Source organism: Pristiophorus japonicus, chromosome 7, assembly GCF_044704955.1.
Source record: "Pristiophorus japonicus isolate sPriJap1 chromosome 7, sPriJap1.hap1, whole genome shotgun sequence".
NCBI classification, from domain to species: domain Eukaryota; kingdom Metazoa; phylum Chordata; class Chondrichthyes; family Pristiophoridae; genus Pristiophorus; species Pristiophorus japonicus.
Genome location: NC_091983.1, coordinates 151571448 through 151587399, shown reverse-complemented (window position 1 = coordinate 151587399; position 15952 = coordinate 151571448). Strand labels below are relative to the sequence as shown.

Sequence of the window (15952 nt, the reverse complement as noted above, 5' to 3'; positions counted from 1 at the left end):
TCCTCATCTCAGTTTTAAATGGGCGGCCCCTTATTCTGAGACTATGCCCCCTAGTTTTAGCTTTCCCTATGATTGGAAATATCTTCTTTGCATCCACCTTGTCAAGCCCCCTCATTATCTTATATGTTTCGATAAGATCACCTCTTATTCTTCTAAACCCCAATGAATATAGGCCCAACCTACTCAACCTATCTTCATAAGTCAACCCCCTCATCTCCGGAATCAACCTAGTGAACCTGCTCTGAACAGCCTCCAATGCAAGTATATCCTTAAATAGCAAGAGCAAAACTGTACACAGTGATCTAGGTGTGGCCTCATCAATACCCTGTGCAGTTGTCGCAGAACTTCTCTGCTTTTATACTCCATCCCACTTACAATAAAGGCCAACATTCCATTTGCCTGAATATTTTCTGTACCTGCATACTATTTTTTTTTGTTTCATGCACAAGGACCCCAAGGTCTCCCTGCACTGCAGCACTTTGCAATTTTTCTCCATTTAAATTAAAATTCGCTTTTCTGTTTTTTCTACCAAAGTGGATAACCTCACATTTTCCCACATTATACTCCATCTGCCAAATTTATGCCCATTCACTTAGCCTGTCTATAACCATTTGAAGATTTTTTGTGTCCTCCTCACAATTTGTACTCCCACCCATCTTTGCTTCATCAGCAAACTTGGCTACATTACACTCGGTCCCTTCATCCAAGTCATTAATGTAGATTGTAAATAGTTGCAGTGTCAGCACCGATCGCTGCGGCACCCTACTAGTTACTATGTGCCAACTGGAAAATGACCCATTTATCCTGACTCTCTGTTTTCTGTTCGTTACCCAGTCCTCTAACCATGCTAATATACTACCCCCAACCCCGTGAACTTTTATCTTGTGCAGTAACCTTTTATGTGGCACCTTATCGAATGCCTTCTGGAAATCCAAATACACGACATCCACTGGTTCCCCCTTTTTCCACCCTGTTCGTTACATCCTCAAAGAACTCCAGCAAATTTGTCAAACATGATTTCCCTTTCATATAACCATGCTGACTCTGCTTGATTGAATTATGCTTTTCCAAATGTCCTGCTACTGCTTCCTTAATAATGGACTCCAGCATTATCCCAACCACAGATGTTAGGCTAACTGGTCTATAGTTTCCTGCTTTCTGTTTGCCTCCTTTTTTAAATAGGGGCGTTACATTTGCAGTTTTCCAATCCGCTGGGATCTCTGCAGAATCCAGGGAACTTTGGTAGATTACAAACTACAATTATCTCTACAGCCACTTCCTTTAAGACCCTAGGATACAAGTCATCAGGTCAAGGGAATTTGTCCGCCTTTAGTCCCATTATTTTACCGAATACTACTTATTTAGTAATAGTGCTTGTATTAAATTCCTCCCTCCCTAGAGCCCTTTGATTATCCACTATCGGGATGTTTTTAGTTTCTTCTACTGTGAAGACCAATACAAAATATTTGTTCAAAGTCTCTTCCATTTCCATGTTCCCCATTATTAATTCCGCAGGCTCATCCTCTAAGGGACCAACATTTACTTTAGCCACTCTTTTCGTTTTTATGTACCTGTAGACACCTGTTTTCATATTTCTTGCTAGTTTACTTTCATAATCTATCCTCCCTCTCTTTATTTATTTTTTAATCGTTTTTGCTGGCTTTTAAAAGTTTCCCAATCCTCTGGCCTCCCACTTGTCTTGGCCACTTTGTATGCCCTTGTTTTCAATTTGATACCATCACTTATTTCCTTATTTAGCCACGGATGGTTATCCCTTCTCTTACAGTCGTTCCTTCTCATTGGAATATATTTTTGTTGAGTATTATGAAATATCTCCTTAAATGACTGTTGCTGCTCATCAACTGTCCCACACTTTAATCTAATTTCCCAGTCCACTTTAGCCAATTCTGCCTTCATACTTTTGTAATCTCCTTTATTTAAGCTCAGGGCACTGGTTTGAGATCGAACTTTCTCACCCTCCAATTGAATTTGAAATTCAACCATGCTATGATCACTCTTTCCTAGAGGATCCATTACTAGGAGATCATTTATTAATCCTGTCTCATTACACAGTACCAGATCCAAGATAGCCTGTTCCCTGGTTGGTTCGCAATGTACTGTTCATGGAAAGGATACACTCTATGAACTCTTCCTCAAGGCTACCTTGGCCAATTTGATTTGTCCAATCAATATGAAGATACAAATCGCCCATGATTATTGATGTTCCTTTTTTACAAGCTTCCATTATTTCTTGATTTATACTCCGTCCAACAGTGTAGCTACTATTAGGGGTCCTATAGACTATGTCCATCAGTGACTTCTTCCCCTCATAATTCCTGATCTCCACCTAAACTGATTCTACAACTTGATCTTCTGAGCTAATGTCATTTCTCACTAACACACTGATCTCATCCTTTATTAACAGTGCTACGCCACCTCCTTTTCCTTTCTGTCAATCCTTCCGAATTGTCACCATGTAATCATGGCCTCAGTTTCTTTTATTTAGACCTGCTTAGTGCTGAATCTCTTGAATAAAAAGAAAACTATCTGTATGCTTAGTCTTTTAGTGATGGTACCTGGGTTTGGGTTTATGCTTTATGCACATATTTTGGTATATAGGTTATCCATTTCCTTCATATGCAAGTGAAGGAATCTTCTCTTTAGTTGTTTTAGTTGAACCAATATGACAGGAGGCTTATTAATGAAACTTGCTACCATGGAGCATTTTGCATTAAATTTTAATTTATGAATTGTTCACTGATAGTTGATTAATCTGTATATTTAACTGACTGCCAATCTCTTTGTCAGCACTTATGAAAAGGTAGTAACCGATCTATTTACCCCATTATAAGTTTGACTATGTGTCTAATGTTAGTAATGGCTCTGTGGACTGTTTGTATTTGGATGCTGTGGGAGGTGCTAAAACAGAATAACATGTTTCACCAGACTGAGCAAAGGGCTGGCATGAAGACATAATGTGCAAATTTACATCACAACCTGTGTCACATCATTTCATAAACAAACCTACTATCAACGTTTAAATTCTGCTATCAATTTGGGAATTGTTGTTACTTAAATTTGAGAAACCCAGGTAATGCTCACAGTGCAGACGCATCCAAGATTGAAATCCAAGCAAGACGACCAGGCAGGTCGAGAATCGGTGTGTAGGGAACATCAAGTTTACAGATTAAAAAGCTGTGGATTGGAGAAGAAAGTACAGTCTGAAGGAGTTAAGGAGTTTGAGTTCTTGGGAAAGAATGAGTTGGAGCAGAAGATGGTGTGTGAGTCATGATTTCAACCGGGAGGAGGAGGAAGAGTATCTCAGGCAGTGTGTTGGAAGCGAGAGATGAGTTGTATTGATAAAATCAAAAGCTGGCTGCTCTTTAACATGCAAAATCCCAGTAACATTTAGTAGACAATTGGGAGTTGCAGACAGTAATGGGTAGCTGAGTATGCTGAATTTTACAGCCAGATCCGAAAGAGAAGAATCCCACAAAACTCCCGCTGATCATCATTAAAGCCCAAATTAGTTTGATTAAAAGCAAACCTCAGCTCGACTGAGGTTGCTGCAATGCTGATTGGAAGTCAGTGAGGTGAGTTGGACTCAGCGATGTGCTTCTAAAATATCTGGTTTTAAAACAATAACCTTAATCACACGGTTGCGAAAACATGCTCTTCGTAGTGCTCCTGATTGCTATCGCAGAGCTGGTCTCCAGTCGACCTGGTTAACCCTTGCCACTGGATAAAGATCTCGCTCTGTCAAGCCCGTGTGGTGGCTGATGTGCAACGGTCACCACACGTTAAAAAAATTCATGCACAGGCATCTTCCACCCCCTCAATTGGAGTTCAGGACTGGAACTTCGGATCCTTCATTGAAACATCTGTGAACTCATGTGGAAGCAAGTCATCCTCGTTCGAGGGACCGCCTATGATGATGATGATATGTCATGCTCTGTGAAGTTCATGATTAGATAGGGATACTATCTCTGAAGAGGTTACAAAGTACTGAAGCTGTTGCAATGTTGTGACTGAGGAGACTGATGTGTCCATTGCAAAACTATCAACCTGACTGTAAAGCTGTGAACTAGGTATTAGATGGGAAAATGTCAAGCAGTTTTGAAATAGGGTTGTTATATATATGGACTTGTATTTACTCTGTACAGCCACTAGAGGGCTCATTCCCTGGAGTCACAAGGGACCCCATAATCTCTTGGGAGCACAAGTATTTAAGAAGGCTTCACAGGTTGGAGAGGCATTCTGGAGACCTGCAATAAAAGACTAAGGTCACACTTTACTTTGCGCTCACAGTGTTCAGTCTGACTCTTTCTCCATAAACAACAACTGGAGACAAGATACAGATAGTGAACCCAAAGATACAGAGAACAGTGGGCATCCTGGAGAAATTTTCGGAGGGAGATGATTGGGAAACTTTTGCGGAGCGACTCGCCAATACTTCGTGGCCAACGAGCTAGATGAGGAAGAGAGCGCTGCAAAACGTAGAGCGATCCACCTCACTGTCTGTGGGGCACCAATGTATGGCCTCATGAAGAATCTGCTCACTCCAGCGAAACCCACAGAGAAATCGTATGATGATTTGTGCACACTGGTCCGAGAGCATTTGAAGCCGAAGGAAAGCGTTCTGATGGCGAGGTACCGGTTCTTCACCTACAAAAGATCTGAAGACCAGGAAGTGGCGAGTTATGTCGCCGAGCTAAGACGCCTTGCTGGACATTGTGAATTTGAAGGATATTTGGAACACATGCTCAGAGAGTTTTACGTACTTGGCATTGGCCACGAAACCATACTTCGTAAACTTCTGACTGTAGAGATCCCAACCTTGAGTAAGGCCATAGCGATAGCCCAGGCATTCCTTGCCACCAGTGAAAATACTAAGCAAATCTTTCAGCACACAAGTGCTGCTATAAGTACTGTGAACAAAGTGATGTTGTTTTCAAAGTGTAACGTACAGGGCAGGTCACACGTACCTGCAGCTACACGTCTGCAGATGCCTCAGAGTCCACCATCAAGGGGATGAATGCAAGGCCATTAACACCTTGTTGGCACTGTGGGGGTAATCATCGTTTCCATTCATGCCGATTCAAAGGATACGTTTGCAAGGGCTGTGGAACAATGGGACACCTCCAACGAGTGTGCAGGCGAGCTGCTAAGCCTGTTAAACCTGCAAACCACCACGTTGCAGAGGAGGACAGATCCATGGAGGGTTACTATGAGCCAGAGCCTCAGATAGAGGAGGCAGAGATACATGGGGTGCACACATTCACCACGAATTGTTCCCCCGATAATGCTGAATGTTGAACTAAATGGACTCCCGGTGTCAATGGAGCTGGACACGGGCGCAAGCCAGTCCATCATGGGCAAAAAGACTTTCGAAAGGTTGTGGTGCAACAAGGCCTCAAGGCCAGTCTTAACACCAATTCGCACGAAATTAAGAACTTACACAAAATAACTGATTCCTGTAATCGGCAGTGCTACTGTAAAGATCTCCTACAATGGAGCGGTGCACAAACTACCACCCTGGGTGGTACCGGGCGATGGTCCCACGCTGCTCGGCAGGAGCTGGCTAGGAAAGATACGCAGGAACTAGGATGACATCCGAGCGCTATCGCCCGCTGACGACACTTCATGTGCCCAGGTCTTAAACAAATTTCCTTCGCTGTTCGAACTAGGCATCGGGAAATTCCAAGGAGAAAAAGTGCCGATCCACCTAATTTCGGGGACGCGACCCATCCATCACAAGGCGAGAGCAGTACCGTACATGATGGGAGAAAGGGTAGAGATCGAGCTAGACCGGCTACAAAGAGAGGGCATCATCTCACCAATCGAGTTCAGCGAGTGGGGCCAGACCTATTGTCCCAGACGGAGATGGCACCGTCAGAATCTATGACGATTACAAAGTGACTATCAATTGTTTCTCCCTGCAGGACCAATACCCACTACCAAAAGCCGACAACTTCTTTGTAACGCTGCCGGGAGGAAAGGACGTTCACGAAGCTCGATCTGACTTCAGCCTACATGATGCAGGAACTGGAGGAATCATCGAAGGCCCTCACCTGCATCAATACGCACAAAGGTTTTTTTGTTTATAACAGATGCTCGTTTGGGATCCGATCAGCGGCGGCGATATGCCAGAGAAACTGTAAAGTTTACTGAAGTCGGTCCAGCACACCGTGGTCTTCCAGGACGACACCTTGGTCACAGGTCGGAACACAGTCGAACACCTGCAGAACCTGGAACAGGTTCTTAGTCGACTCAACCACATGGGGCTCAGGTTAAAACGCTCGAAGTGCGTTTTCCTGGCACCTGAAGTGGAGGTCTTGGGAAGGAACATTGCGGCGGACGGCATCAGGCCCACCAACGCGAAGACGGAGGCAATCGAGAACGCACCGAGGCCACAGAACGTGATGGAGCTGCGGTCGTTTCTGGGACCCTTGAACTACTTTTGTAACTTCTTACCAGGTCTCAGCACCCTGCTAGAACCACTACATGTCTTACTATGAAAAGGGGGCGAATGGGTTTGGGGCAAAAGCCAAGAAAATGCCTTGGTAGAAGCAAGAAAATTGTTATGCTCAAACAAATTGCTTGTGTTGTATGATCCATGTAAGCGTTTGGTACCAGCATGTGATGCATCGTCATATGGCGTCAGGTGTGTATTGGTGTATTGCAACTAGCTAATGATCTTGGGAAACTGCAACCAGTTGGTTATGCATCCAGGAGTCTGTCTAAGGCTGAGAGAGCCTACAGCATGATTGAAAAAGAAGCGTTAGCGTGTGTCTATGGGGTAAAGAAAATGCATCAATACCTGTTTGGGCTAAAATTCAAATTGAAAACTGACCATAAGCCACTTATATTCCTGTTTTCTGAGAGTAAAGGGATAAATACCAATGCATCGGCCCGCATCCAGAGATGGGTGCTCACGTTGTTCGCATACAACTATGCCATCCGCCACAGACCAGGCACAGAAAAATGCACCGATGCTCTCAGTAGGCTGCCATTGCCCACCACGGGGGTGGAAGTGGTGCAGCCCACATATCTAGCCATGGTTATGGAAGCATGAGAGTGAGTAATCACCCGTCACTGCCCGGCAGATCAAATCCTGGACAAGCTAAGACCCCTTATCTCTAGTCAAAAGCTGTTTGCTTCACGGGAACAGGTCCAGTGTCCCAGTGGAAACGCAGGAAGAGATAAAGCCGTTCCAGCGGCGCAAAGATGAAATGTCTATACAGGCAGACTGCTTTCTGTGGGGCAATCGAGTAGTGGTCCCTAAGAATGGCAGAGACACTTTCATCAATGACCTCCATAGTACCCACCCAGACATCGTAATGATGAAAGCGATAGCCAGATTCCACGTGTGGTGGCCCGGTATCGATGCGAATTTAGAGTCCTGTGTTCACACATGTAATACATGCTCGCAATTAAGCAATGCACCCAGGGAGGCACCGCTAAGTCTGTGGTCTTGGCCCTCCAAACCGTGGTCTAGAGTACATGTCGACTATGCAGGCCCGTTCTTGGGTAAAATGTTCCTTGTGGTTGTAGACGCGTACTCCAAGTGGATTGAATGTGAGTTAATGTCGGCTAGCACGTCCACTGCCACTACTGAAAGCCTGTGGGCCATGTTTGCCACTCACGGCTTACCTGATGTCCTGGTGAACGACAACGGGCCATGTTTTACCAGTGCTGAGTTCAAAGAATTCATGACCCATAACGGGATCAAATAGGTCACATCTGCCCCTTTAAGTCAGCGTCCAATGGTCAGGCAGAGAGAGCAGTGCAAACCATCAAGCAAGGCTTCAAGAGGGTAACTGAAAGCTTACTGCAGACTCGCCAACCGAATCCTGCTTAGCTACCGCATGAGACCCCACTCACTCACTGGGATCCCACCTGCTGAACTGCTCATGAAAAGGGCACTTAAGACAAGACTCTCGTTAGTTCACTCTGATCTACATGAACAGGTAGAGAGCTTCAACAAAGTGCATACCATGATAGCGCAAATGTGTCATGTGCGATTGAAATCAGTGATCCTGTATTTGTTTTAAATTATGGACAAGGTCCCAAGTGGCTTCCTGGCACTGTCGTGGCCAAAGAGTGGAGCAGGGTGTTTCGGGTCAAATTTTCAAATGGACTCATTCACCGGAAATACTTGGACCAAATCAAACTCAGCTTCACGGAATACCCTGAGCAATCCACCTTGGACTCTATGTTTTTGATCCCCCAACATATACACCAGTGGCAACCGACACCACGGTTGACCACGAAGCAGAACCCATCATCCACAGCAGCCCTGCAGGGCCCAACACACCAGACAGTCCAGCAAGGCCAGTTGCACAGCAGCCCAGCGTGGGCCCAACAAATGATTCAACAACACCAGCTTTCACACCGAGACGATCAACCACGGCAAGAAGGGCCCCAGATCGACTCACATTGTAAATAGTTACACTATTGACTTTGGGGGGGGGGGAATAATGTTATATATGTGGACATGTATTTACTCTGTACAGCCACCAGAGGGCTCATTCCCCGGAGTCACAAGGGACCCCATAATCCCTTGGGAGCACAGGTACTTAAGAAGGCTTCACAGGTTAGAGAGACACTCTGGAGACCTGCAATAAAAGACTAAGATCACAGTTACTTTGAGCTCACAGTGTTCAGCCTGACTTTTTCTCCATACACAACAAGGGTCATCGGCAAAATTAAGATTTTCTGTTAACTCTGCTTGGAATAACTTTCCTCTGAACTGTTCCATTTTTAAAAAACAATACTATAGCTGAAGTAATGGAAAAACAAAGTACCAACAGCAGTGGTTTTACTAGCAGAATTTTGAATTTGGTGACAGATGAGTACATCACAACTTCCAGAGGCTAAAAACCAGGAGCATAAAACAATCCATTAGTTACCACACAAAATGTATGAGACAGCACAATTCAATCAGTTCTCACTTTAAAGTCTTTTGTGTTTCACCTGGTTGTCATCTTCAGTCAATCACTGACAGTCAGTAGCACCATTAGTGTCATTATTGACTGGAGCTTTATTGTTGCTTTTGCATCACTGGTAGATTAAAATGACAAGGTTGCCAACAGGTTGGCCAACAAAAATGCAAAATAGTCAGTTTAAAATATGACACCATTCAACACTACTTGCTCAAAGTCTGAGAACATGAAACATTTTCAGAAACACAATTGACACTTCAGGAAAATTATTTTGACTTACAATCAAAAATGTGAAAAGTCTCAATTCTATTACCAACTTTTAGGCACAGGTTTACACTTACTGAATACACCATTTTTAGTACATACTGTTCCTTTGCCTGCTACTTTAATGTTTTATGAATTTTTAAATGTTAGATGCGATAATGACTTTGTTAAAGTAGTGGATAAAAGAATTTCATATCAATATATTCCCTTGAGTTCCCTTGAGTTGAGAAAGTTCTAAAGGTAATGATTGAATTTAATAATCAAGGCTCACTGGGCTGAATGCGTTGAACTGAATGTTCCTATGTTTCCATGATTATGTAAGCACATGTGATATTAATATAAGGCACAAATTCAATCCATATTTACCTTGCCACAAGAATGGAGGAAAATATTGCCTGTTGGAGGAAACCAATGCTGAGAGGATAACGTTTCCAACTGTTTGCTATAATAATGAAAGTGAAGGAAAAAAGTGTGGAACCTTTGTCACTATATATATCATCATTTCACATGGCAAATACTTTGTTATATACTGCACATTTTTAAAATAAACCCTTTAGTGACAGTGAAAACGTACTGCTTCAACAAATAATTGAGAGAAAAGCAACCGATAATCATTAGCAATCTGGTCGTGTGGGGCCTCTTGGGGAAGAGTGATCATAATATGGTAGAATTCTTCATTAAGATGGAGAGTGACACAGTTAATTCAGAGACTAGGGTCCTGAACTTAAAGAAAGGAAACTTCAATGGTATCAGACTTGAATTGGCTAGGATAGACTGGAGAATGATACTTAAAGGGTTGACAGTAGCTAGGCAATGGCAGACATTTAAATATCACATGGATGAACTACAACAATTGTGCATCCCTGTGTGGAAGAAGAATAAAAAAGGGAAGGTGGCTCAACCGTGGCTAACAAGGGAAATTAGGGAAAGTGTTAAATCCAAGGATGAGGCATATAAATTGGCCAGTAAAAGCAGCAAACCTGAGGACGAGGAGAAATTTAGAATTCAACAGAGGAGGATGAAGGGTTTAATTAGGAGGGGGAAAATAGAGTATGAGAGGAAGCTTGCTGGGAACATAAAAACTGACTGCAAAAGCTTCTATAGGTATATGAAGAGAAAAAGATTAGTGAAGACTAATGTAGGTCCGTTGTAGTCAGAATGAGGTGAATTCATAATGGGGAACAAGGAAATGGCAGACCAATGGAACAAATACTTTGGTTTTGTCTTCATGAAGGAAGACACGAATAACCTCCCGAAAATACTAGGGGACCGAGGGTCTAGCGAGAAGGGGGAACTGAAGGAAATTCTTATTAGTCAGGAAATGATGTTAGGGAAATCGAAGGGACTGAAGGCCAATAAATCCCCAGGGCCTGATAGTCTGCATCCCAAAGTACTTAAGGAAGTGGCCCTAGAAATAGTAGATGCATTGGTAGTCATTTTCCAACATTCCATGGACTCTGGTTCAGTTCCTATGGATTGGAGGGTAGCTAATGTAACCCCACTTTTAATAAAAGGAGGGAGAGAGAAAACAGGGAATTATAGCCTGACATCGGTGGTGGGGAAAATGCTGGAATCAATTATTAAAGATGTAATAGCAGCACATTTGGAAAGCAGTGACAGGATCGGTCCAAGTCAGCATGGATTTATGAAAGGAAATCATGCTTGACAAATCTTCGAGAATTTTTTGAGGATGTAACTAGAAGAGTGGACAAGGGAGAACCAGTGGATGTGGTGTATTTTGACAAGGTCCCACAAAAGAGATTAGTGTGCAAAATTAAAGCACATGGTATTGGGGGTAATGTATTGACGTGGATAGAGAACTGGTTGGCAGATAGGAAGCAAAGAATGGGAATAAATGGGTTCTTTTCGGAATGGCAGGCAGTGACTAGTGGGGTGCCTCAGGGTTCAGTGCTGGGACCCCAGCTATTTACAATATACATTAATGATTTAGACGAAGGAATTGAATGTAATATTTCCAAGTTTGCAGATAACACTAAGCTGGGTGGCAGTGCGAGCTGCGAGGAGGATGCTAAGAGGCTGCAGGAGGATTGGACAGGATACGTGATGGGCAAATGCATGGCAGATGCAGTATAATGTAGATAAATGTGAGGTTATCCACTTTGGTGGCAAAAACAGGAAGGCAGATTATTATCTGAATGGTGACAGATTAGTAAAAGGGGAGGTGCAACGAGACCTGGGTGTCATGGTACATTGAAGGTAGGCATGCAGGTACAGCAGACGATGAAGAAAGCAAATGGCATGCTGGCCTTCATAGCGAGGGGATTTGAGTATAGGAGCAGGGAGGTTTTGCTGCAGTAGTACAGGGCCTGAGGAAGGACATTCTTGCTATTGAGGGAGTGCAGTGAAGGTTCACCAGACTGATTCCTGGGATGGCAGGACTGACATATGAGGAAAGGCTGGATTGACTAGGCTTATATTCACTGGAATTTAGAATGAGAGGGGATTTCATAGAAACATATAAAATTTTGACGGGACTGGACAGGTTAGAGGCAGAAAGAATGTTTCCGATGTTGGGGTTCCGGAACCAGGGGTCACAGTCTAAAGACAAGGGATAAGCCATATAGGATCGAGATGAGGAGAAACTTTTTCACCCAGAGAGTTGTGAACCTGTGGAATTCTCTACCACAGAAAGTTGTTGAGTCCAGTTCGTTGGACATATTCAAAAGGGAGTTAGATGTGGCCCTTACGGCTAAAGGGATCAGGGGGTATGGAGAGAAAGCAGGGGTGGGGTACCGAGGTTGCATGATCAGCTATGATCATATTGAATGGCGGTGCAGGCTCGAAGGGACGAATGGCCTGCTCCTGCACCTATTTTCTATGTTTCTATGTTTCTATGATAAGTAAGAATTACCGTGAGTAATGGAAACAATCCATTTTATTTAAGATGATTGATTTCTTGCAGGATTGGATCAATTAAAGTCAGTCATGCAACTTTAAGTTACAATGACTGAAAATGGTTTTGCATAATTTTAATCTTGTCACAGTTTATATTAGTTGCAGTTGATGCATTTATTTTTTTCCACCACAGCTAGCAGCTTGTGGCTCCATTTCAAAGCACCATTAAAAGCAGGGTGCTGAGGTTGCCTGGAGACAGGAGCCTGTGTCCAGGCAGCCTTAGCAGCTTGCTGCTAAATTCCATGTCACCTTTGTTTCTTTACTCTTTATTTGCTGCCAAATTGGAGATGATGTTAAAAGGGCTCCACTGAGTTAAAGATATGGAACTGGAGAACAATCTTGCCATCATACCACTTCAATTGTATAAAGATTTTATGGTTATAGGAGCCAGTTTTCCCACCAAAAGCACCATATTGGGCATAATCTCAGGCATCGCTAAGGCTGATATGCCAGTGCACAAACAGCTTATCTCCAGATCAGTGCAGTGCTTCACAGACTGTGCATTGTTATCACATTTGAATTAGATTTTGACCTTGGTTGATGTTCTATGTGTTGAATGCAGCAGGAATTGTCTTGGGAATTTTACTCTCCATTTCAAAAATCCCCCTGTAATAAAATTGAAAATGAGATAAACAGTATCAGAGTCCTATTTGGGTTTCAAAATGTAACGTTTCCTCTTTGAAAGAATGTGTACAGATCACACCAATTTTGTTTCAGTAGTTTTGTCTGTATATAGTTATTAAAACGATCTATTCATAATTTGAGGGAAGTTGCTTGATGAAGCCGTTGATGTGCCAAAACCCATTGTCGGCCGGTCTTCCCACCTCCACTCACATTTCCGTGTTGCCAGCTTCCCACTCCCAATGCAGTTGGATGTGGGAGGGGAATAAGAGATGTACTTGTCCTTGCTTCTGTGTATGTATTGTTTGCATCCTTGCACCAAAGTCAGGCCTAACATGCTGCTTGTGAATGTTATAGTGTTGTTCTTTTAATATTACAGGGCCATAGTATACTGTCAGTGGATTGACAACCTCCATGAGACCCGAAAAATACTGTCGGTCTCAGGCCCATTCAGCGGTTTTCTGAAATGGATACTGTGCCATCTAACAAGAGGAATTGTTAAACGGGAAATGTACGGCCAAGGCATTGGCCGCTTCTCAAAGGAAGAAATATATACCTTAATGGAAAAGGATATGCGATCACTTTCAGTCATTTTGGGTGAGATGAAACCTTATTTTATTGCCATTTGCTACATATAATATAATTTCACAGAACTAACCATGGCAGTCTGCAATCTCTTGAATGCAATCCTTGCCTCCATTGTTTATTAGTCTGCATTAAAAAAAAGTCTTGCCCCATGACAGATCCTCTCACTGAATGTATGTTTGATTTGAACCTTAATGATGGGATCTACAAAGAGGATTACATTTTCTTGACTACCTCTGGTTCCCTGGTAATCTCCATGTGCATTTCGTAGTAGCCTGCATCTGTTTCTTGGTGCACTTCATCGCTATTCTCCTTTGTGTTCTTTCATCATCTGCATCTTTAATCTCTGCCTCTTTTAGATTATTAGGGGTGATTCTGTGAATCTGGGTTTCCAGTGGGGCGGCACGATCCTCTCAGGGAACACTGGTGTGTGGAATCACCCCTTACGTTCTTTAATTTATGTTCCATTATTTGCATTTATAATTCCTGGCAATCTGCAATCCAGCTGCACTATGTAATAAAATCAGAAAATGCTGGAAATACTCAGCAGGTCAGGCAGCATCTGTGGAGAGAGAAACAGTTAACATTTCAGGTCGATGATCTTTCAATGTTGAGTGCAGAAGGCTGTAATAGAAAGATGAGATGCTGTTCCTTGAGCTTATGTTGAGCTTCATTGGAACAGTGTAGGAGGCTGAGAACAGAGAGGTCAGAGTGGGAGTGGGGTGGAAAATTAAAATGACAGATGACCGGAAGCTCAAGGTCACGGTTGCGGAGTGAACGGAGGTGTTCCCCAAAGTGGCCACCTAATCTGCATTAGGTCTCCCCAATATAGAGGAAATATGTACCTAATTCTGCCAGTTTCTCCGCCTCTGTTGCATCTATTCCCACGCTGCCACCTTCCATACCAGTGCTTCCAATATGTCTTCCTTTTGCCTTACCATGGTTGACAGGGCCCTCGACCGTATCTGTTCCATTTCCCATAGTACTTCTTTAATCCTTCCCCTTCCTCCCAGAACCACAATCGGGTTCACCTTTTACCCCACTAGCCTTAACATTCAACTGGTCATCCACTGCCATTTCCGCCACCTCCAGCATGATCCCACCACCAAACATATCTTCCCATTCCCTTTCAGCATTCCGAAGGAACCGTTCCCTCTGCGACACCCTGGTCCACTCCTCTATCACCCGCAACACCCACTCCTCTTCCTACGGCATCTTCCCGTCCAAGCACAGGAGATGCAACACCTGCCCTTTTGCCTCCTCTCTTCCCACCGTCCAGGGCCCCAAACACTCTTTTCAGGTGAAACAGCGATTTACTTGTACTTCTTGCAATTTAGTACACTGTATACGCTGCTCACGATGTGGTCTCCTCTACATTGGGGAGACCAAACACAGATTGGGTGACTATTTTGCAGAACACCTCCGGTCAGCCCACAAGCGTGACCCTGAGCTTCCAGTTGCCTGTCACTTTAATTCTCCACTCCACTTCTCTGTTCTCGGCCTCTTACACTGTTCCAATGAAACTCAATGTAAGCTCGAGGAACAGCACCTCATCTTTCTATTAGGCACTTTACAGCCTTCTGGACTCAATATTGCGTTCAACAATTTCAGATCATGATCCCTGTCCCCATTTTTCGGACGGGCAGCTGTTGCTGATGATTCTGATATTCCCATTTACACCCCCCCGCCCCCAGACTCATCTTTTGTTTCTTTACTTGTTCCATTTCCGCCTCCTTTCGCCTTACACCATCATCCCTTTTATCCTTTAATCTCTCCTGCCACCCTATCACCTTTCTTTTTGTTTTTTCCTCCCCTCCCCCCTTTCTCTAACTCTGTACTTGTTTAAAACCTGTTATATCTCTAACTTTTTCCAGTTCTGTTGAACGGTCATCGAACTGAAACGTTAACTCTGTTTCTCTCTCCACAGGTGCTGCCTGACCTGTTGAGTATTTCCAGCATTTTCTGTTTTTATTTCAGATTTTCAACGTCCGTGGTATTTTGATTTTGCTCTGTGTTTGTGTTTCCTGATGACCTGTGTCTGTCATCCCTCAGCATCTGCATATGTATTCCGTATTGATCTCTGGTTCTTATCTCTGGTGATCTGTGTCGGTGCTGCCTTATATTCTGTGTTTGTGATCTTTGAGAATCTGTAGGCATGTTTCTATTATAGTCTGGGTCACGCGAGTTTGACCTAAGTGCAGATACACCGCTGTTTTCACATACAAGTATCCCTGTATTTCTTTCGGTGCATCTTCTGATGACTGTGAGCGGCCCGGCAGCGCGGCGGCTCTTCAAGCGGAGGGCCCACTGCTGCGGCCGCCATGTATTTATTTTTGCCAGCCGACTTCTCGATTGGCCGGCAAAATAGTGCCCTCGGGTTTGGCCGGGCCACCAATGGGCAGCCTGGCACCCCATCTTGGATACCAGGCTGCTGGCTCGGCTGAAACCCTCCCTGGTGGCCCAGTGGTCGCAGATAAAAAAATGACAGATTCTCTCCCCTTTAACGGAGGGGAGAGAGCAGGGTAACGCACATGTACTGTGATGTCACCACCACTCCACCGCTGATTGACATGGGTCCAACCCATACCCAGCCTGCCTTTGAGTCTATGGCCTGCCCCACT

At 43.8% G+C, this 15952-nt stretch overlaps 1 protein-coding gene across 2 annotated transcripts in view; it reads left to right on the top strand.

Moving 5' to 3' along the window:
• Positions 1–15952, top strand: part of faxcb (failed axon connections homolog, metaxin like GST domain containing b) — a 151060-nt gene that overhangs the window by 104756 nt on the left and 30352 nt on the right. For both annotated transcript variants that reach the window (XM_070884486.1, XM_070884484.1), the window contains one exon: positions 13126–13343. In XM_070884486.1, coding sequence (XP_070740587.1) covers positions 13126–13343 — 218 coding nt within the window. The remainder of the gene's footprint in view (positions 1–13125; positions 13344–15952) is intronic.